The 24268-nt window shown below is 39.2% G+C and overlaps 2 protein-coding genes across 3 annotated transcripts in view; one reads left to right on the top strand and one right to left on the bottom strand.

The window, feature by feature from the left end:
• Window positions 1-23807, bottom strand: part of LOC146479691 (uncharacterized) — a 33634-nt gene extending 9827 nt beyond the window's left edge. Inside the window, exons 1-9 of one of the 2 annotated variants that reach the window (XM_085110534.1) lie at window positions 22980-23807; window positions 14170-14290; window positions 12624-12772; window positions 10596-10705; window positions 8471-8562; window positions 5260-5370; window positions 4994-5086; window positions 3977-4102; window positions 189-281 (exon numbers count right to left, since the gene is read on the bottom strand). In XM_085110534.1, the coding sequence (XP_084966660.1) occupies window positions 189-281; window positions 3977-4102; window positions 4994-5086; window positions 5260-5370; window positions 8471-8562; window positions 10596-10705; window positions 12624-12772; window positions 14170-14290; window positions 22980-23231 (1147 nt within the window). In that variant the 5' untranslated portion in view covers window positions 23232-23807. Of the gene's footprint in view, window positions 1-188; window positions 282-3976; window positions 4103-4993; window positions 5087-5259; window positions 5371-8470; window positions 8563-10595; window positions 10706-12623; window positions 12773-14169; window positions 14291-17733; window positions 18459-22979 lie in introns of those variants that run through there. The other variant, XM_085110533.1, reaches the window with a different exon arrangement.
• The window catches only part of LOC146479689 (uncharacterized), a 132884-nt gene that overhangs the window by 57960 nt on the left and 50656 nt on the right, over window positions 1-24268 (top strand). The window lies entirely within an intron of this gene.

Raw genomic sequence — 24268 nt, 5'->3', positions numbered from 1 at the left:
TTAAGATCACATTTCCAAACCTCCTTCACCGTAGTGATTTCCATTGTTTTCTCTTCATGAATTATTAATGAGTTTGAGAGATTAAAATATCACCTTTAAGTCAAGGTTTCAATTTAAGAAGAAAAGGATATAAAAGTGTATTGCACTGGATATTCACGATTATTTAGTGTTTCAAACGCGACACTTACCTGTTGCCGGTAGTGGTGTTGGTAGTTGTAGTTCCCGGATAGTTGTTGTCCCCACAGGAGGGGAAGTGGTAGTGTAAGTTCCACTTCCGTCATCTAAATGTGTAAATATGAAACTTTAAAATTCGCTTTGAAAGTGAAATATTCATATATTTAGAACTGCAGATGAAAGAATGACAAATGAGTGATCATCAGCAGTCATGTAAGTATTATTTTTAATAGGTCGCTTTTGCGAAAAGAAAGCGTGAAAAAAAAAAACAACAAAAACAACAACAAAAAAGCCAACACCAAACAAAAAAAAAACAAAACAAAACAAAACAAAACAAAACAAAAAACAAGACAACAACAACAACAACAACAACAAAAAAACTAAGGCCCGTTTCATAGGTCGAACTTTACATGAGCCAAACCTGATCATTTGGTTAGGCGCATGTAAAGATCGACGTATGAATCAGTTCGGATCAACAGATTTGTATTTGGGTCGATCCGCCGTTCTATTCGACTGGCGCGGTCGAATAGAACGGCAAAAGTTCGACTTCGATTTATACGTCGAACTTTTACATGTGCCGAACCAAATGAATACGTTACGTATAAATTTTATATAAATTATATCTATCCCAGAGGTCTGTGCGTTCCATCAACTTGGCTTGTGTTTGCTCTTCTTGTTAAGAGGGATGCCCTGAGGGGCATGCCGTGTCTAAAAACGGGTCGATTTCTTTTTTTCTTCGTCGGAGCCACAAATCTGCACATTAATTTATTCATTAAACTCTCCCCACTCCTAGTCGGGATGTATTGTTCTGATTGTCTTCAACAAAAGTAGGCCAATCAAAATCCATTCTTGTTGCTTATATCGCGAGGGAGGGGACCCACTCACCCCTACCTGTGTGACGTCAAAGCATTATATGATTTATTCATTAAAACCGGATTAAATTTGTGGCGCCATATTGTTAACATGTTGTGAACTCAAGTGTGCCGTATTCAAACGGAAATTTCACCATTTTGAAACGGTAAATCGTGACTCAAACTTTTCCATTAGCAAGGATAGTTTTATAAAACTGCGAAGAATACAGTTGGAATAAATGAATCAGCCACAGTATCACGCGTAAATGCTGGTATAGGCATCTCGTTCAAAAAACAACTAAATATATTTCTCTGAGATGCGAAAGATTTAAAAAAGAAAAAAAATCTATTCTTGATGTGCACAAGTACTTCAAACCGACAGAAACTTTCCAATACAGACTATATCAAAGGTGAGGCATCAAGACTTCTCAGAACAAAATCTTCAACAACAACATTTGAAGAAAACATTGTTCTATTCAAACAGAGATTACGCTACAGAGGTTACCACGATAACCTTATAGGTAAAACTCTCTCAGAATTCAATTTCAGCGAAAGAATGTCGGCACTACAAAACAAACAAAAAACGCGCAAAAACATTTTGCCGTTTGTAACCGAATATCGCCCTTCTGTGCCAAGCCTAAAACCATTCAGATGAGTAAATGGCACTTGATAGAAAATCAGCCTCTGCTAAGAGAGATCTACAAAGACCCTTCCCTACTTTCGTACAGAAAAGGGAGATCTTTAAAAGACGTACTCGTAAGAGCAAATTAGCATTGAAGGTCATATTCTTCCTATTTCGACCAATAGGAGTCGTGTTTGGCCTTTCTTCATTATTTTTATAATAATAATAATAATAATAATAATAATAATAATAATAATAATAATAATAATAATAATAATAATAATAATAGTAATAATTTATTCACTTAATGTGGCGCCTTTTAACATTAAAATGATCAAAAGCGCTTTACATGAATTTAATAATTTTATATAAAAATGTAATAACTATAAAGAATTATGAGAATGATCAATAAAAACAATACTAAAATGAACAATTGACCACCCCCAATGCCATTTTACCGAACAAGCTCTTCCATGTCAGAATTCATCTTCCTGACCACGAAAATCTACTTTCTCACTTCGACTTCCGTTAGGTTCGACGTCTGAATCAACTGCTGAACTTAATTATTTGGGTCGACCTTAATAGGTATTAGGTTCGGCTCATGTAAAGTTCAACGTATTAACCGGGCCTAAGGCTTCAGCGGGATTCGTAACACCTCCCGGCGATACAGGTGCAGAGCGCTAACTACTGAGCTAGGAAACCAACTGGGAACTGGTCATTTTATGAATTCGTAATTTACCAGTAGAATTCAAGATATCGAAGTGAAACATATGAAATTCATCTCTTTTGAACGCAATGAGTAATCATCGCAGTTATCTTGTATGCGACTTAAACAGCTACGAAAAGAATGTTTCCTTGTAGACTCGTACCCAGTCGCTATTTACGTGTTTTTTGGGGTGAGACAATCTCGTACCCAGAGTCTTCAGGCTTTTTGGTCAGCGGGGCAACGCCGGTAAGACTCTGGGGACATCATAAAAATACAAATTTTTTGATTGGCTGTTCCGTAACGGTTTCCCTTGTTTTACTCTCCTGGCGACTAACCGCTGGTCAAAGAGCCTGAGGCCTCTGGGTACGAGATTAAGGTTAAGAAGATTGGATACGATAATGGATTGAGGGGGCGGGGTGTCATGGGAAGAGGCGAAGGAAAAATAGCGACTGGCAGATTTCGTTTGGCAGAACCGTGCAATCGCGTGTGGAACCGTGCAGTGCTCTTTTTCAAGGAAACGGAGTAATTATAGACATTTTTGCTCTCAAATTTCACTGCGGGTACTAGTTTGGTATTTAACGAGCTAAAGCGTTTGTCCGATAAGTAATTTCCGTTTTGTTTGCTTGTAATGTCGTGCTGCCGTAATGGCTTCTTCGCGGGAACGTTCGCGGGAAGACGATGTGGGTGATTTGGACAGTTCTTTCAGTGAATTGTGGATCGAAGGTTAGCATCACAGTCATATTTTTTCTTCCAGCGAATATTCCCGTGAAGAAGCCATTACGGCAGCACAACATTACAAACCAACAAAAAAGAAATCACTCTTCGGACCAACGCCATATTTTATCAAAATCTGCCAGTCGCTATTTTTCGTTTGCCTCTTCCCATGACATCCCGCGCGCCTCAATCCATCCTCGTATCCAATCTTTTCACCTTACAAACTCGTAAATAGCGACTGGATACGAGTCTGGTTTTCTTGTACTTTACATTGTCATACAGTGATCGAGGAAGTCGCCATTAAGTCATCTTAAGTCAATTTCATTCATTCACTTTAACGCAATCAATACTGATTGACGAAAGATTCTCTGGCCTTTTTCAAAAAGTAACGCTTACTAATTAGTGGGTGTTGCAAGTGAAAACTCACATCGATGCGAGTTTCATACCGATTTGACCATGTGATTTCATGCAGTGTTTACGTGAAGGAATGAGATTTCATTCCGTATTTACATGAAGAGACACTTCAGATCGACCCACGTTATTGTGACGCGATCTTGTATCGGATGTTGAAGACTATACACATGTGTTACCCGTTCCAGACTCCCAGGAGAGCGATTTTACGCCGGAACGAACGGTCGCACTGCGTTTACATGACATCGGAATGAGTTTTCGTACTGGAATGTAAATCTCGCTCCGGTTTAGTTACCCGCCGGGGTGAATTCGCACCGATTTGACTCGCGCCGATATGAGATTTTGTGCTGGTATCATGTAAACATTACGGAGCCACAAAAGGGAACGGAGTGAATTCGTACCGGAATGAAAGTCGCGCCGCTATTATGTAAACACCCTGTTACTCATTTACTGTCAACCCTTATTACGAGTTATGTCTGGTAATTGTAAGGTACTTACCGCAATACCCACAAGTGGCTAAGCAGTTCTCTTTCAGGTAAGCAGCTGCACTTCCACGACAACCTCCGGGGTTGTATCTCACTAGGTCCAAGCAACGCTGTTTGCCTTCAGCGTCAACACAACGTTCTGAAAGCAAACATCATCTCACTATTGATAATGATGACGATGATTGTGAGGAGAAAACTAAAACTCCTTTGGGACTTTGGAAGTGCTTTAAGCATATAGGTAATTATAATAAATGTCTTAGCTCTGTTTTATTTCTACCCTGACATTGATTTTGTTATTCTACTGGTATACTGTGAATAATATGTGATCGAGGGAACCCATTATTTAAAAGCCTTTTGGTTTCTCATAGGATTCCTTTCTTCCTTAATTTTATATATTATTTATTAACATGTAATTTCATTTACCGAGTGGCAAAAACTAAGCTTGAAACTTGAACGTGAAGTTTGCAAACAAGACAATTTCACTGCGATCAAACGTGAAAATAAGAATTATTTATATTCATCAAAGATAAGGGGTGCTTACCATTTACATGGCAAACCCGGAAATTCCGGTTGGAAAATCAAATGGTATGCATCATTCTATTTGGAGTACTTCTGAAATTATGGGCTTCTTGTCAAAGTGATGAATTTTTATTACTCCATTTGGAATTTACGGCTGATGTTCATACATTTTGCATGTCATTCATCTTGCAAGACTAGCTAAATCTTTTTGTATTTATGCCGAAAATTTCCACCCGGGTGGTTGGCGTAAATGGTAAGCACCCCAGGTTTTTAGTTTGAGAGCTCGATGATGGTTAGTTTTTTGTGAGTCTGTGAGTTGATTAAGTCACTTAACGAGAAAGGTGAAGTATGTAGAGACTGGTCGGCGCTGTGTGTGTTTGTTTTCTGTTTCGAACCTAAATGACCCTAAATGTGTCCCGTTTTAGTAAACTTACAGCTGTCAAAGTAAAAAACTTACCTTTAACAGACATGTATTTTATTACGTTTGACCGCAGTTAACAAGACAATATACCTGTACAGTCTGTACTTGTCCAACCTGTAGAACATGAACACGTACACGTCTGTCGGTTCAAGGTGCCGCCATTTTGACATTCGAGGGGACACTCTGAAGGCAACACAAATAAAAAAAAAAATAATTCAGTAGTATGGATGCCATTAAAAATGTCTTGACAGGACGTATAAAGCTAATTAAGGTGCGACTTTGGGTAGAATCTTTCAGTTCTCTAACATTAGAACGACAAACTAAACAGTTGTTGATGGAGAGAGATATCAACTTACTGCACATTTGGCACATTTTTGGACACAGTTTTTCCATCAAATCTGGGTGGGATTTGCACATCGCTAATGGGAATCCTGTTCCACAGTGTTTGTCATAGTTAATGCAGTCTCCTAAGAAAACAAGATAAAAATAAGGTGAGAAGAAAGAGCTGAGGAATAAAAACCCTTTGTATCTTTTGGTGCGAACACTGTTATGTCAGGAAAAACAACTTTCCTGCCTACACTTGTACAACAGAAGGCAATCTGTCGTACAAGTTTTGCTGTCTTCTCCCATTTCACTGCTTTGATTTCACCTCTATTCAGCCTAGGATCGTGGTTGGGGGAGGGGGAAGGGAAAGGGGGGGAGGGGGGGGAAGGGGGAGGGAAGGTGGTAGACACAAACTACCTGCGCTGAATTTGAGCATTCATAACTTTTGTTATTCACATCAATATTAATATTGACTTTTGTTAGCACTCATAAGTTTTGTTTTGTGACTAAATAGATACTGTTGTGCGTGTTTTTGTCTCTGCTGTGTTTGTTGTCTCTTTTCTCTATGTGTTTTCCGGCCACATTTTTATTGTTATGTATTTCATGTAAATTGCCTTCCTTGTTCTTTAACTCTCAAGTTATTTTAGGAAGCCAATACCCTTTTTCAATTTCGAATTCATTGTAAGTTTTATGTCATTTCAGCTGTAGTGTTCTGTAGGGGTAGAATAAAGTTGTTGTTGTTGTTGTTGTTCGGAAGTAATGAATTAAACACGAGGAAGAGTGTATCACCCGATTTCCAAACACCAAAGAGTGGTTTGAAAAAAACAAGACGCAGTCGAGGATTTTTTTTAACCAACTTCCATATAGTTTCTCAAGCCTTTAATAATTCTTAAAGAAATTCAACGCAAAAGCTCACCAATTTTTTTTGAAAATTATAATCGCTTTTCCAAACCTCCTTCACGGTAATGATTTCCTTTGTTTTCACTTCATCAATTATTAATGAGTTTGAGAATATTAACGCAAACTTTGTGACTTTCTCTGCAATCATTTGGTATGATATTTAATTGTTCACGTGACATCTTTCCATGGCAATAAGAATTTGACCCGTTTTTTCGAAAATTTGATTTTTTTAAATATTTTGTGCATATTGCTTAGTGCGTGACCGTTAGTTTTACATTTTTATACCATTTTAGCATTTCGCTGTTGGTTTTGATTATTTTTGGGTCAATTTGAACGGTTTTCTGAGAGTTTGGAGAATTCGAGAAATCCAAGATGGCGGTCGTAAAGCATGAATGGCGTCATATGACGTCATCATCCTATTTTGCGGAGGCCAAAAGAAACAGGCTCGGAAACTCAAAAAGGGCCACAGTTAATACTGTTTGAAATAGCAACATACTTACAGATGACAACCTTTTCTAGTTAAGTTTCTTGTGTCTCGAAAAGTGGCGAGTATTGTGATAACTAACTCTTTCGTAACGTGCATTTAAAACCAATTAAGAAGTAAATATTGGTGGATCGTCTTGGGGAATATTCACCAGTATTTGCTGAACTTGAGACGAATAACTGTTTTAGTTGAAAAACAAAGAAACCGTCCGAAAAAATGTCAATTTTATTTGTTTGTCTCAAATTGTCACTTGTCAATGAACAGAGACGCGCAGTCTTGCAATCACATGGCCAATCGATTAAACTGCACATGCTCGAAGCACAAAGTTAGTATTCTTAACTCTTCTACCTTTTCAATGAGACAAAGCGTTAACTTTTTCAGTGAATAAATGTTGGATTTCTTCCACCCGCTTACCAAAATAGATGGAGATGAACCAGGCTGTTTGGTGTAACTTTAATACAGAGACATTTATTCATTTCATTTACTTCCGTACCTTCAAATTCTGTCTTAAATTCGTTTTGTCGTTGAAACCATTCTGTTAAATAGAGAAAATCTTACGCGAATTTAATTTTTTTTTTTTTTTTTATGTTCGTATCAACATAGACAACATTTCCACCGCAATTTACAACTTTTTTTTCTATTACAATTAGCAAAAAATTGTCATACCTTGCTTTCGATGTCACCCTGGACTAAGCTGCACCTTAAGTACCTTTCGAAATTGCATTTTCTTTCATCGTATTTGTTTCTTTCTCAGAAACTTCAACAAATCGCGAAGCAGCCATAAACGATTTTAAAAATTAGTCCTCCCGTTATAATCACCTCGCGCAAGGTGAATATATAAAGCAATCCTCGACCAATGAGATCAATAGAATCACAGTGACTATAATCACCTGCATGAGTAATATTATGCTAACTATCGATATCTACATACAGTTTATTACATAAATGGTAAGCAGCGCGGAGGTCCAAAAGGAAACCTTAAGTCTTACACGAATCTGACATTTCTGTTGACAAGTAGATAACTAAAAATCTATATGGGAGCTAATGGCGTAAAAAGGACTTGTTTGGTATGAACAGTTACATGAACTCTGAAGAAACTCCAACTCTATTGGCTGAGTTTGTAATTTCACACATAAGAGGGCTAGATTTAAAGAAACTGTGGGGTTGCGTCGAGGTGTGGAGGAGTAGAAACGAATGTTCGGATTTTTCAACAGAGTTTATAAGGTAATTTGTCCACCGTAACTTTGAGTGCTGATGTTTCGAGCGGTAGCCCTGCACCAGGGTGAATCAATTCGCTCTGACTAATTCGAAGGGCCGGTCTAATAATGCTCAAAACGTCAGCAATCGAATCTCTTTAAGTTGGCCAAATTTACCTTATCAGCCCAGTTGTTAAAACCAAACTTTGAAATACCGTACTTTTTCGATTAACCGCCCTGGACGCTAATTTAATTTTGGGCTCATGAGGGTGGGCGCTAATTCAAGGTGGGCGATTATTATCTTCCCAACATTTTCAGCAAGCAAGGACATTTTTAGAGAATAACAAAAAAAAGGGATAACAAGTTTATTTCGCTTCAACAAGACAAAACAAAGTGAAAAAGCCAACATGAACAAGCCATAAACAACATAAAAGTTGTTAGAGAAAGTTGACTATCGTATCTAAAACCGATTTTGGAGCACGAGTGACACTCATCTTACTTCACTTTGGGCTAGTGCAGAAATGTTTTTGTTGGGAAGGAGTGGGGGGTGGGCGCTAATTAAGGTTTTGGTCTTTCAGGGTGGGCGCTTATTAACTTTTTGGGCTTTCGCGGTGGTGGGCGCTTATTCGCGGTGGGCGGTTAATCGAATAAAAGCATACTTACTGCACATATTCTTGTAGCAGAATCCTTTACCGGAGGCGCATTTTGAGCATGGTTTTCCTACCTGATATGGATATCTTCCTACTATGTTGCCCCTAGAAGAAAATGGAAAATACCGCTTTTTCATAAATATATAGTTGTAACAGGAAAAATCAACGAACAAAGACTGAAGCAGTCTCTGTGCAACGTCCGCCTCTCAAATACGCAAACTACAGAGGAAGACACATTTTATCTTTTCCTACTCAAACCAAATAGTTTAAATATATTTTTGCTCAATGTCACAGATAAAATACCGCAGAACTGAGTATAGTATAGGGTGGTGTCGTAAAACCGAAAACAAAGGTATCATTTCAATCAATCATAACAAACGTTAAAAGAAATGCGATGTTGTAAGCTTTAATCCAGGCCCCGGTTGTTCAAAGAGGGGATAACTTTATCTTGTACTTCAAAAACTTATTAATAATTCACAAGCCTATTAACCTATCAAATGGTCGATAAAACATCACGTGCAGTGGTTTTATATCCGATAAAACCTCCTCCTTATTAGTATGCGGTGTTTAATGTTTTTCTCGTACGCTAATTTCCAACGTTCACAAAAGCATCATTGTTATGAACTCTCTTGACACACGCTTTTCCAGGAATGTTTTTGGGGCCGTTCAAAAAAACTCGCAGCACTTGTTTTATCGGGTCTAAAACCACTCGGCTGTGCCTCGTGGTTTTAACACCCGATAAAACACCACTGTTCATATTCTAAGCATTACATAAGTCGCTATCCAGCGGATAAAGTGTATTGGTTGGAATGCATTTCATTGGCATGATAGCAATTTATCCATTAGATAGAACAATCGGGGCCTAATGAATAAAATGGTAGAGGCATTGTTTTTTCAGTTAACGAGAAAGGCATACCCGGAAAAAATATCCCATTTCTCTCCACAGGAGTCGAACTTATTACCTTTCGATTACTAGTTCGGATGCGCTAACACTGAGCTACAGGAGACTCGTGGGAACTTGGTCGTTATGCTGGGTTCATTTGACAAACATCTTGCAACTTTTGGAAATAGAGGCAAATGGCGTCTTTCGCGGGAAAACGCGTGCGAACAAGCCACGATTATTAATTCTAATTTGGCTCTAAATTCGGGTTGAGAAACCATGGCACATTCCTCCCCCTCTATAATTTACCAATCAGGTAGCCAGGTTAGCAAAAGTAAGCGGCAAAGCTTTAATGTTTGCCTGCTCTGCAGTTGAGAATGGGGACATAATGTGACATGCGCCTGTGAGATGGTGATCGCACTGACTGAGTACGTAAAAACAATGATCAATTGCGCCGGTCACACCACTCAATGACGTCATTCCTGTGTCAATACTCTAATCACAAACTCCTCCAGACCAATCAAAACGCGAGTTTTACACTGTTCATTGTATAAATTTCTTTTCCGCCTATCCGTAAACAACAATATGAAACTAACAGTCAAAATTCAAGGTTTTGTGCAGAACGCTAGCACACGAAAGTAAATTTCTAAACTTTAATGAACGCCATTCCTATTAATTTTACTTACACCAGCTTATATTTTCTACGGACGTTTTAGTTGGCGTTGCCATCTTGTTGGATAACGAGCTTACGTAACAGGACGGCTGAGGGAAGGGGATGGTGAAATACCGTTGTGTGACCAACATGACATCTTAGTTCCTTCACATTTTTAGGCGATTTTCGACTAAAACTGGTGTTCTCTTATCTGTGACAACGCGAAGAGCAAGAGCGATAGGAATGTTACTTTCTGGAGTCGTAAATACTTGGACGTCACGTTGGTCACATAAGGACAATTTGCCGTCCCACCATATCAGCCGTCCTGTTGCGTAAACTCCTTAATAAGGACCTGATGAGAACATGACGGCAACGCCAATGAACGCCACTTAGAAATAAATATTAACGTTCTCTGACCTGTCCAGAAAAAAGAAAGGAAAATTCAACGTATTGTGCCCCGTTCTCCTTTAAGCTTTGAAATTGGTTATTTCATGTCGTTGTCTTGCTGAGGACGTCAAAGAAATGAACTAATCTTTTTAAAGAAAGTACAGAACGACTGTTAACTCATGTTAACTCGTAAGGTCCCTTATGCCTATTAGCGCTTACGTGTCATAGTCACAAGAAACCATTGTTCCATATCGCTGGTAGCTGTTGTGGAAAAAATTTTCACAAAAGTTGTATCCGCACCCCACGTACTTAGCTTTTGCCCATACCATCTGAAACACAATAAATAAATTAAAAAATAAAGTTAAAAACATCAGGAGAAGCCTTATTAGGACGGCCAAAAGATGACCGCGGACGCTTAACAGGGTTTTATTTACATGCTGTGTTATACTAACAATAGTTACGGGACTTTAACAACTGGCGGCTTAATTTAGAGGGTGGTCACTAAATAATACAAATAGTTTTAAATAAATAATATTAATAGTTAAACAAAAGCAATAGAGAGGGTACATCAGTACCTCAAAGTGGATTTTTCTGCGGTTCCTTAGCTCAAATGGTAGCTGAACAACTTATCTTTAAAGAGAGGCAAAAATTTCTTGGGCGACTGATACAACTATAGGGAATTTTCCGGCGCTTCGAGAACTTCCTTGGCCGGATTGCTGATTCCAGAACCCCCTTAGCGTGAATGAAACTGATAGATTAAGCAACAGATGATTGATTTCTAATAGGATGTGAGGAAGGCCTTGATTAATCCAGCTGGCTTCTTTTAATTTACAACAGAAACAGAAGGTAAATATAAGATAGCAGCAGTTTGAATTGGAATGCAGTAGAAGGGAGAGTTCCAGGATTGTCCCCAGTCCTCCTTGGCATGCGATCGAACGTGACGTCATCCATTAAGCTGATCGGGAAGACGCGAGCCATCGAGTTCGGTCCCAAGTATCAGGCAGGCAGCTCAGCTCGCTACGATAACCGCGAGTAGGCCTGGGAATGACTCTGGGAAAGTTCATCTTTTTGGTTCGGAAGTGTTGTCCCTGCATAGCTATATACACTCGATTGAAAACACGTTATCAGGTAAAAGATATACAAATGTTTCGACAAGGTTGTCCAATACAGCGTAAAAGAGTCTGGGAAATACCCAATAAATATCAATAAAAGCTCAGATTCCATTCTGAGCTTTTATTGACATTTATTGGGTATTTCCCAGACTACCTTTCGGCATTGTCGCGTACGCTTTTACGGTGGTTTTTGGACAACCTTTGTCGAAACATCTGTAAAATTTGAACAATAAGACCCGATAGCTTTCTGGAAAGAGTTTAATCTATCAGCTACTTTTCATTCTTCTTGTCGAGAAATCAAAGCACGTGCGATTTTGAGGGCCTAAAGTTTACATTTATCTCGCGGACAAGGATAAAAAACACGAAACATGCTCATCCTAATTTGATCACCCCAACATAGACCATTTGCGGCATATTAAAATTCGAGCTTGGCTGCGAGGCTAAGGGGAATAAGACAAAAGAAATATTCCATCACATTTATTCCATCTCGCATATGCCACACATGACATTCAAATCCTAGCAGTATGCAGGATGCTTGTCCCATGAACCTAGTTTAATGGCCTTAGCCCCCACAAGTCTCCTGTAGCTCAGTGGTAGAGCATCCGAACTAGTAATCGGAGGTCTTAGGTACGACTCCTTATAGGAGCACTCGGATTTTTTTCCGAGCATGCCTGTGTCACTTACTGAATAATACATCATTCTCAAATTAATAATTCATTTCTGGACCTCAATGTAATTTCTGTTGTTTTATTCCCCCGAACCTCGTGGCCAAGCTACAATGAATCATTGGTAGAATCGGAGGGCTCACAACTAGAATTTGAGTCAGCTTTGTCGTTATCTGTCGTGGTTCCACACCTGTGACATATCAAATCACGTGACCAAAATCGAAGCAGTCATGGCGGAAACTCTTCGAAGCGGCAAAATACAAACAAAGTTTAACGTTAAAATGGACTATTAATATGCTTCTAAACGCGGATTTTTTTGTTTCCGACAACATTTAGCAAAACATTTGGAAAGTTTTCCAAAAAAAATATTTCCTAGGCGGGCGGAGTTATCCTTTAATATATCGGAAATGGTCTATTCGAGAAGTACGCGTCATTTACACTTCATACTTTGAGTATATTTGGCCTCTTACCTGTGTGTAATGTCCGCATGGCGTCTTAGAACAAACGCCCCCACCTGAACTGTACTTGCTATAAGTGTAATAATCGCGCTCCTTAAACCATCTCTCTATGCGATCCGAAGGGTCCTTTAACTCACCCATCTCCCGAGCAAGGTTTTGACCTGATTGGGAAATGAATAAAAGCTTGTCATGGCATACGCTCAATTAAAATTTGAAAGAACCACACTCTGATCTAATTCCTGTAATTCAAGGACGCGAATCGAATGAGTTGTTTTCCGCACTGTTGTAGCTAGTCGGTTCTTTTGACCTCAAAAGTATTGGAAGGAAAAACACCTTTCGCAAAATTAATAACAAATGCACACTTTTTGCCCTCAACTAAGGAGAATGATTCCTATTTTGGTATTTTTGACACGAAAAGCCATGAAAAATGGAGCCGTTTTTATGGGGCTTTCCTTTGGAGAATCATGGGATTAATCTTATTGCTGATAATTGCTCGGTTTATCAAATAAGTACTCCTGGAAAACTCCACGATGGAATTTTCTTTTTTGGGTAAAATTATGTCGCAACATGGTTCCACTGGAACTTATTTAACTGGTTTTTTTTTTGGTGAAAACAACCGCAAAAAATATTAGGGCGATGTAGACGCTCTCATAAGGGCTCAAGTGATAGGCTTGCTCCCCTCTAGAAAACAATAGAACAAACAACACAATGAAACCCCAACTCTAAAACCAACAGCAGTTGCTCAGTACACAATTAAGAATATTTACATTTAGTATATACCACACAAGTGAATAGTGCCTTTCTGGCGCGCTGATTGGCTAGCTCGGAGGTGATTAGCCAAGTACTACTCACCTCCGAGCAACCGAAGAGAAACAAGATGGCTTCCCGTTTTGCCACGGTCACTAAAAAGGAATTTATTTAGATAAACGAGGCAGCTGTTACAAAAAATACAAAAATGGCAACAAAGTGTAGTTTGACGCATTAAATGGTAAGTTTTTTAATCTTTACAACCTCATACTTTAAGGTGAAAAACGAAACTACTGACAATGCCTTGTCTACTAAAACTGCCGAGCACAATAATAACAATGAAACATCTGATGTTTTGCAGCATGGTTTCAAAATCAAAACGAATTTCACACAACAATTGAAGAAAATGACACCTTAGCAACTAAACAAGTGCCTCAAAAAGTTTTAATTGTTCGCAAGAAAGCGAGACGGAACTTTGTACAACAAGAAATCTCTCTCCGCGCGGCGCGCGAGATTTTAAAATTTCCCACTCAACTCTGCTATGCCCCGATGGCTCCATACAAATCCTTCTAATTTTGTCTCAGTTCTTAACATTTGGAACTGAGACATTTATAGATTCATCGGGGCATAACAGAGTTAATATCTCGCCACCAAACTGCAATAAGATGCTGATTTTTGGCCAGGAGGCATTTTTCATCACGCTTTTTCCGAATAAACTAACAAATACCATAATTTCATACATTTAGTTTTTGTGACGTCATAACATAAGGAATTTCACTGTTACCATCAAGGTTATGTGAAATCGACGCACCTATTTGCCCCTTGAAGGGAACAGGTTGAGGATACTGGTCTCCGAACTTGTAGAACCCGTGACGCCAGATACACTTATCGGACCACATCTGAGCCAAGTTGGCAAGATCGGCGTTCCACACCTACAGATAGACAGAGAAAAGAAATGCTAGAATAAAGATCCTCGTAGTTGGTACGCAACTTAAACAATTGAAATAGAAAGCCTGAAAAAAAAAATTAATAAAAATACAGATTTGAGCGGGATTCGAACCCATGACCTCTGTGCAGTGCTATCAAGCCAACTGGGAGCTGGTCATTCTGTGAGTTCGTAATTTAGTTAATTTCGTTTAATTTAACGTAGTGACAACAAGAGAAAATCCCGGTAGTTCTTCAATATTTTCGTCCATTTCTGGGGAAACTTTCTAAAAACTTAGCGACGGAAACCCGAGTTTGTCTGATTTGCACACGTTATCTTGTGGACGCACGGCCGTTCGTATGTTGGGAAATGTACCACGATGACACCATTAGGAATTAGATAGGAAAGCAAGCGCTTTGTTATAAAGGCCCGTGAAGGATGAATAAATAAATACGAATATATGAAACATATATTGAGCGGAAAATTGGGCTCATTTTAGAGAGCTAAATGAAGGTTGGTTTCCATATGATTGCCGACCAATGATCACTCGACCGCCGTTATGCGTGATCAGCTAAGGAGCTGATGATGAGAAAACGGGATACACGGCAATTCAGTGACCGAGCTATGGAGTACAAGTTGTACAAATTAATTCGATACGAGTACGATATTTACCGATACTTTGCGATACTTTTTTCGATACCGGTATCGATATTGTGACATGTATGTATAGGTAATTGACCACTCCCCCTTGGGGCTTTTCAGGGTCAATGAACAACGGCTCTAATCAGATAGACCATCACACCGGGAACTCCACGCCCTACTCTTTTCGAACACTGCCAAGGGTTATTTAATTAACGTCCCACAGATTGTTATTCGGAATAAGTGTTGTGAGACGGGACCTACGGTTTATCGTCCTTATCCGAGAAGACTAGAAAGTCTAACCATTTGCAGATGTCATTACAAAGGCAGCACTTTCTCCTCAGTTATTTAAAGACCCTAAGTGTTGGTCCGACCGGGTTTTGAACCCACGACCTCCCACACGGTAGTCCGGTACTCTACCAACTGAGCTTACCGGTCGGCGGTTCATTATCGTTGATCTGTATTATGTTGAGATTGTGATGTGAGTAGTATGGAAAAGTATCGAAACAACGTACCGATATTTCCGTGAGTAACGATATTTTCCGGAACTGAAATGGAAGATATCGAATATCTGGTATCGGTATAGGCCCACTCTTATTATATCGAATGCAATAGAGTCATTTGTATAAAAAGATCTTTGTTTACATTTTAAGGACCCGTTTAAACGGTTTTAACATTCGCTTCAATTCTCCCGTATAAGAAAATTGCTGTCCACTAAAACCACTGAGACTCAGTCAACGCTTTTACAACGTCCAAGTTGGATCACTGTAACACTCTTTTATACAATGTTCCGATTTAAATGTCATTAAAAAGCTTCAGTCAGTACAGAATGCCTCGGCTCGACTGATCACAGGCTCTCGCAAGTTTGACCACATAACCCCTATTTTATTCGACCTCCACTGGCTTCCAGTTTCCGAGCGAATTAAATTCAAAATAATTCTGCTCACCCACAAAGCCCTTCACCAACAGTCCCCCATCTACATACAAGACCTGATACGCCGCTATTCAACTTCAAGAACGCTCCGGTCGTCGTACGCATTTCGCCTGTGTCATGTCAACTATAATCTAAAGTCGTATGGCTCCAGAGCTTTTGCTGTTTCGGCCCCAGAACTCTGGAACAAACTACCTGTCGAAATCCGTTCTTGTGACAATTTAAATCTTTTTAAACGTAAACTTAAGACTCATCTTTTTTCGAATTATTTTAAACAGATGATTTTTTAAAACTTTGTAAAGCGCTTAGAACAGAACTGGATAAGCGCTATATAAGTAGTTATTAATTATTATTATTGTTATTATTATTATTATTATTATTATTATTATTATTATTATTATTAAAAACATGCATTCAACACAGTTGTTCAACCAAATGTCGGGGCGTTTGAACAGGTCGTTCAACATTGTTGAAAGCTTGCTGAACCAAATTTAAATTGATTTAAACTTTCATTCAACATCGATGCAACATTTTCTTTGTCCTTGAAAATGTTGAATGGCATTGAAACCGTTGAACACTCTGGGGAGAGAGTGTGTGTTCAAGACGAACGTTTTGAAATGGCATGTGATTTGGGAAAGACTGAAATGAAATAAAAGATGGAGGAAGACACACGCCGTACACCGGGTAGGACACGTTAACATAACTAGAAAAACGGGAGAGTACCTAACCCTTGCTATACCGGCGGAGGAAGGGGGGCGGGGATTGTGCCCGCAGCAACTTTGAACCTTGATAACCTTTTTAATATTTGAGAAAACGCCCTTAAACTGAAGGAATTTTTCAGACATTTATCTGGAAAAAATGTGATGTGGTCATTTAGTATGAATTGACTACGATGTTACAATGAAAACCAACTTTTGATAGGCAGCCTTTTCCAAAAACGCCTTTTTAAAATGATTAATTAATTCTTCTTAGTGTTTTTCTGTTGGTTTTGATTAATTTCTGCTTAATTTCGTCGCTATATTGAAGTTTTAGGGAAATCCAGAAGTCCAAGATGGCCGCCATTTGGCAATGGATCAACAATCTCTAGGCTGAAGTTTGGCCAATGAAGCAACTTATATGTAAGAAGCAATTTAACCTGACAAATGAAGCAGGTTCTTATATGAAAAATTACTAATGATTAGAGAACTCTGGGGAAGATCCAAATATGTCTGCTGGGCCATTACAAACTCACAATGCGTAGCTTCAGAAAATGTCCATAGTACTTCCGTCACGGAAGAGATTGGATTTTTCACAGTGATTTTGTCTAATTTTCCAGGGCCCGGTTGTTCGAAACCCGATTAACGCTAATCCCCGATTAAAAATTAACCGAGTTTTTCATCTCGTTCATTAAAATGTTTTTTAAAAGCTTATTTTAAGCTATTGGTGAAGAAAAATCTAAGTGAAAACTGAGGAGCAAAAATCCTTTTGAAAAGTCTTTATTGAATTGCTTTTAAACTCAAAGCCAAGTTAACGTTAACCCAGGATTAGCTTAAGAGATTGGATTTTCCAGACTGATTTTCCATGAGGTTAATTTCAGTTTATTATACAGTAGTTTGATTAGTCTTTAACGTGATAATTAGACCTGTTAGAGTCAATCATTCACTTATTAAAGCAAATTTTCAGTAGATACTTTACAACATTTCCAGAAGCAGTTTTAAGAACCCTTCAAGGCTGATTTTTCACTACACATCCTTTATAAGAAACGCATTGGCATGAAACAGAAAATCACATGTTCTTTTATGCGGGTGTTTACTGTGAATATTATTTTTCCCTTTGAAACAACTACATCCGGAAGAGGTGAACATTTATTACATAAAAACTCTGCCTAAATTCCTTCTTACCAAGTACTCCATGTCAGCAGCCAGAGGATCCACCATTCCACGATATTCATTGTGTTGGTCCACGAAAGTTTTCTTTTCTTCGTCTGTTAGTCTACATACAGTGAAATCTCCTCTGGATGGTGTGGTTTGAGAAGCTGCCCGGTCCTTCGGACGAAACTGTAGGATGATGCATAATGCCAGGCAAGACCAACGCCAAAGCGTATTCCGGCCATTGGCTCTACGCTGCCAGAACGTTCCCAGATAGAAGAGCATGGACATCGGCAGTTCCTTCCCGTGACTCTTTATATTCTTAATGCTGTTTGGTGAAACAATAGTCCACAAACACGCAATGTTAAACTAATTGCCAACCAATCTGAATCATAAGCCTTGGCTCATGCGTCACCGAGAACCAGGAAAACGGATTGATCGTAATTTTAACGTACGTCGATCAGAAGTGAAGAGCTTAATCGAAACAATCGCGTTCAAAAGGTCATTTAATTGTTCAATAGGTTGCATGTTAAGATACCGTTTATCCAGGTACCTGTCAAGAAGGTTAATTGTCGTGGATGTAAGGTTAAATTTCCTTTACTTCAAGCCAAACTGGGCAGTTTCGTTCTACTGGGATGTGCAAAGCAGGTTTTCAGATGACTTCTCCAGGCAGTTTATCGAAAAAGAAATTGTAAGTACGTACGTGGAATACAATTCTAAGTACACTAACGCTTTTCCGTTTAACGGTCCAAACCGTTAAATATCCGTTTAAACGCTTTCATGAACCGTTAAAACGGTTGTGCTATCCGTTTTTCAAAACCTAGCATGTGTTTAAAGCTTTAGAGAAAACGTTTAAACGGTTTGGATATCCGTTTAAAAGTTAGCATCCGTTTAACGCTTTAGTGAAAACGTTGAAACGGCTTGGATATCCGTTTAAAAATTAGCATCCGTTTTAACAATTTAGTGAAAACGTTTAAACGCTTTGGATATCCGTTTAAAAATTAGCATCTGTTTAACGCTTTAGTGACAACGTTTAAACGGCTTGCTTATCCGTTTAAAAATTAGCATCCGTTTAATGCTTATCGTTGAAAAACTGAGGCAAAATCAACGAATCCCTTCTTAGTATTGCTATCATGCAATCTCTTTAAAGACCCTCTCAAGGTGGGAAGACTGGGAGAGATTGCGTGTTAAAGACGAACGTTTTGAAATGGCATGAGATTTGGGAAAGACTGAAATAAAATAAAATGTGGAGGAAGACACACGCTGTACACCGGGTAGGAAACGTTTAAGATAACTAGAAAAACGCGAGAGTACTTAACCCTTGCAAGACCGGCCGGGGTGGGGTAGGGGGGAGGGAGTGGGGAATCGTGCTCGCGGCAACTTTGAACCTGGATTTTTTTTTTTTAATATTTGAGCAAACGCCCTGAAACTAAAGGACTTTTTCAGACATTTATCTGGTCAGTAAGTCAGTTGAGTTCAGTATGAATTGACTTTGAAGTTACCATGAACAGGGCGTCAAGTGACAAATAGGAAAATAGGAAGTACAGTGGCCAAAAAATTGGGAAAAAATAGGAATTCTCACTCCAAAATAGGAAAATAGGAAGCTTCCCGGGAGTTTTTTCCTCTTAAAGGGGCACTGTGGTGGGGAGTTTTCCTTATTCAGAGCAATTCTGTGCTGAAATCATTGCTTGGTACATTTACTGTATAAATATGAAGACATTATGATCAAATTAAATTTAGTAGGGAGACCAAACCATAATAATTTGTTTGCGATTTTGATCAAAACAGAGCCGTTGAGAACTTGAAAAAATTGGTCAATGTTTCGATCCATTCCCATCCTCGCCACCCGTTTCAACAGACAACAGTAAATAGTTTCAGTGTAGTAACATCGTTCTTGGCAAAAAACGATTGATGTGAAGGCAAGTTTTAGCTTTTTGAAGTGATGCTACAATAGCATGATGGTGCCCTTTAACATTCACTGCCCCAACAGCACCTCTGTTCTACAACCCAATGCTTTAATATTTAATATCTTTAATATCTTAAAAGATACAATGGCAAACATCCTCAATGCAATTCACACGAATGTGCCCACATTGCAGTATAAGCAAAGCAAGTGTTACTAGTTATGTTAACATGCAAAAATCATCCGTCAAAAATTGGAAGATTCCAAATTTCATTAAACAGAACCAGAGAGAAGAAGGATAGCCAACAAGATTTTTTTTACAAACAATATCAAAGTTCACTGTCACCCATTGCTTATCTTCTTTGAAATAAAAGTCAACTAAGACTTTTGAACAAACAAAAAGTCATGCTCTTACGTTTTTGCTCTTTTAGCAGTTTGGGTAACCTTGGGTTGCCCTTTTTCTAAGCAGCATTTACTGTTGATGGCATGGCCTTTTCTAACAGTTTTTGCTGTTGTCATTCAACAATTTTCGCTTTTCTCGTATTCTCTGCAGGCTTTGCATTGCCTGGTCTCGCTTTGCCTTAGCAGTGTCAGTCATCATAGTCGCTAGATTAACACTTTGCTTGTTGAGAGCTGTTGTTGACAGGACATCATATAGCTTTGCTGTTGCATCTCTCAGTAATTCATCAGCTGCTTTCAAGTCTGCTTTTACTACTTCTTCCTCTTGCACCAAAGTATCTTCACTCTTTTGGAGGGAATGTCTTGATTTAGCCATCTCTTCTTTTGCCTTCTTGGCTTTCTGCTTCCTGCCTCTTTTGCTTACTAGCTTCCTCGCTCTTCCTCTCAATTTTTAGTTTTTCTACCTTTAGCCGTGCCTGATATGCAGTGTGAGCTGATCGTACAGATCGTTTCAACTCTTGTAATTGCAATGTTTTCAGGTTGACCATTTACTGGATCATAAAACCTGACTGCCTCCTTTACAATACGCAAACTTGTGATTGTCACTTCTAGTGCTGATCCCTCGCTGGTGACCACTCTTGCATTTATTGACAGACTCCTTTCAGACCCAGCATTTGTCTGGGCCAATATAAGTCCAGAGTTGATCGCTGAGGGCAGAAATTAATACCGACTGCTACCATCAATTGCCTTTAGCAGGAACAAAGAATTCCAGTAATGATCAATCTGCAAATTAGTATCAAGTTCAGATACCTCTTGATCTGCTTGTGGCAATTTTCACTCATCCAGCACAGATGTGACATCCAGGTGAGGTTGAAGTTTCCTAGCAAGATACTGGATGGAGGCACCTGTGGCTTTCTGGTTCCTTTTGAGGGGATTTTATGGAGGGGGCATTCGGGTCAAAAATGCAATTGGATCGTAACCTCCATTCCATTGGATCGTACTGCATGTTATTTGTTCGTGAGCTTTATGCCATTCGATCGTACCTCCGTGCTATTCGATCGTACCCGTATGCCATTCGATCGTAACTCCATGCCATTCGATCGTACCGCACCTTTGATCGTAAATAGCTTCCGCTCGTAGTTAACATTCGGTCAGCGGTTAACCGAGAAAAAAATAGCCTCGATGCCACGTTGATGTAGCGACACAAGGATTACAAGTACATGACGTAGAGTTTGGAAGTTGAGTCGATCGGGAAATGGAAGGCCATAAGGCCACATCAATCCCCGTTCGAACTAATAACCAATAATGCGTTCTTTGTGTGCCAGATCGGTGGAGAAAGATGAAGTCTCTCTCTATAGCATTGCAGCTTCAATATTAAAACATGAAGGGAAAACTTCTGACGTTTTAATATAGCTTTTAAAATTTTAAGATTAAGCCCATATAAAAAGCTAATTTGCTTGTAGAAAACCGTGTCACTAGTAGCACTAGTGAAGATAACTGAACCATACGGATATATGGGAAGGAACAGGCAGACGGAAAGAGGAGTGAACATAAGGCCGAAACCACTAAGGCCATTGAGAAACTTACCGAATAATCAGACAATTACCCCATGTATACCAGCCAAAATGAACAAGCCCCATGACCGAAAGCCAACCCAGCCCCATAACCAAAAAATCAGCATAAGAAGCCAATTGCACGGTTGTAATTAGTTTGAAAATGGGCTATTAGTGTGAACCTTTCATTAAAGTTTTTAGTTTTCAGTCTGAGTCCTCTCCTCCCTGTCTGGGATTTTATCTTCGTCGCAGCGACCAAGGACACACATCTCATGAGTTCAGGTTTCAAGTGATTGGAATTTGAGAGGCACATATCCAAGTGTGCTCGTCTTTTTTTTGCTTGACTCTTCAAGTGCTCCTCCAGGTCTGCGCACTGAAGGACGCGCTCTCCTGAAATCAGTCACCAAAATTTTACTATGAACACCACCATAAAGTTCAAGTGAGGTACACCAAAGGAGGTAAGTATGTCCATACCGCATTACCAGTCTTAAAAAACACTATCCATGAACAAAAACATATTGCAAGATATATCAAACGAATCCTCATACTAAAGAAATATTGTGAAAGGCATATGATTGCAATAATATTATTCTACACAAATTACCTCATGATCATTCTACAATCGTGGACAAAACGGTTAAGAAAACGTACCGTTCCAAGCGTTTTTACACTGAAGTAAACAATCGAAAGACCATATTTCCCCCGCCCCCCTCCCCCCAACTCAATGTTGTTTGGTGGGTCATGAACAGTTTCCCGGCAATCAGCACTTCCAAAATCAACATTGTATAGGGGGAGGGGGGGGGGGGGTAACTAACTTGTAGAAATTCGAGGGGAGGAATAGTAAATAATTGTTTTTTGTGGGCCGCGTCCAGATTTCTTAACGAGATTTGTCTACGATTGTAGCTGTACTCATAGTTCATAAAAGGGAATGGTTATGAAGCTTGTCACATTTCTTTCTTATGTGTTTTTGTTACCGTTTTTGGCCTTGACCATGCACAAGCCACAATAAGTTTGGAAAAATGTTGCAGCAACTGACCAACAACGAATTATTGAAAACATGTCGTTTTGTATTTTACGACTGAACAAGGAGGAAGATATACTGATTGGCTTACTTGTAAAAAAAAAAGGTTTCTTGAGTGGCCACGGTCAGGCGAGTCGCACTGTAAATGTGATGATTAGACCTTTCAGAATCAATCATTCACTTATTAAAGCAAATTTTTAGTAGGTACTGCACAACATTTCCAGAAGCAGTTTTAAGAACCTCTCCAGGCTGATTTCTCACTACACATCCTATATACAAGAAACGCATCGGCTTGAAACAGAAAATCACAGGTTCTTCTGTGCGGGTGTCTACTGTAAAACAACTACCACCGGAAAAAGGTGAACATTTATTACATAACAACTCTGCCTAAATTCCTTCTTACCATGTATTCCATGTCAGCAGCCTGTGGATCAACCATTCCACGATATTCATTGTGTTTGTCCACGAAAGTTTCCTTTTCTTCGTCCGTTAGTCTACATACAGCGAAATCTCCTCTGGATGGTGTGGTTTGAGAAGTTGCCCGGTCCTTAAGACGAAACTGTAGGATGATGCATAATACCAGGCAAGACCAACGCCAAAGCATATTCCGGCCATTGGCCCCCCGCTGACAGAACGTCCCCAGATAGAAGAGCATGGATACCGACTGTTCCTTCCCGTGACTATTTATATTCTTAATTCTGTTTGGCGAAACAATAGTTCACAAACACGCAATGTTAATCTAATTGACAACCATTCTGAATCATAAGCCTTGGCTTATGCGTCACCGAGAACCAGGAAAACGGATTGATTGTAATTTTAACGTACGTCGACCCAAAGTGAAGAGCTTAATCGAAACACGTTTAAGGAGTGTAAAATATAAATCGCGTTTAAAAGGTCATTTAATTTTTCAAGAGGTTGCATGTTAAGATACTGTTTATTCAGGTACCTGTCAAAAAGGTTAATTGCCGTGGTTGTAAGGTTAAATTTCCTTTGCTGTAAGCCACACCGGGTAGTTTCGTTCTAGTGGAATGTGCAACGCAGGTTTTCCGATGACTTCTCCAGGCAGTTTATCGAAAAAGAAATTGTAAGCACGTACGTGGAATACAATTGTGACCGTAAATGGGAAAACGTACACTAACGCTTTTCCGTTTAGCGGTCAAACCGTTAAATATCTGTTTAAATCCGTTTAAACGCTTTCATGAACCGTTTAAACGGTGGTGGTATCCGTTTTTCAAAACCTAGGATCCGTTTAACGTTTTAGAGAAAACGTTTAAACGGCTTGGATATCCGTGTAAAAAAAATAGCATCCATTTAACGCTTTAGTGATAACGTTTAAACGGTTTGCTTATCCGATTAAAAAATTAGAAGCCACTTAGCTTATCGTTGAAAAAACTGAGGCAAAATCAAGAAATTCCTTTTGTATTGCAATCCTGCAATCTCTTGAAAGACCCTCTAAAGGTGGGAAAGCAGTGAGAGAGTGCTGTTAAAGACGAACGTTTTGAAATGGCATGTGATTTGGGGAGACTGAAATGAAATAAAAGATGGAGGAAGACACACGCCGTACACCGGGTAGGAAACGTTTAACATAACTAAAAAAAGGCGAGAGCACTTAACCCTTGCTATACCGGCGGAGGAAGGGAGGGGGGGGGGGGGGGGGGATTGTGCCCGCGGCAACTTTGAACCTGAATAACG

The sequence above is a fragment of the Pavona decussata genome, unplaced genomic scaffold (assembly GCF_977016875.1).
Source record: "Pavona decussata unplaced genomic scaffold, jaPavDecu1.1 SCAFFOLD_58, whole genome shotgun sequence".
Lineage (NCBI taxonomy): Eukaryota > Metazoa > Cnidaria > Anthozoa > Scleractinia > Agariciidae > Pavona > Pavona decussata.
Note: the sequence above shows the minus strand (reverse complement) of the source record. Positions and strands in the feature narration are given on the sequence as shown.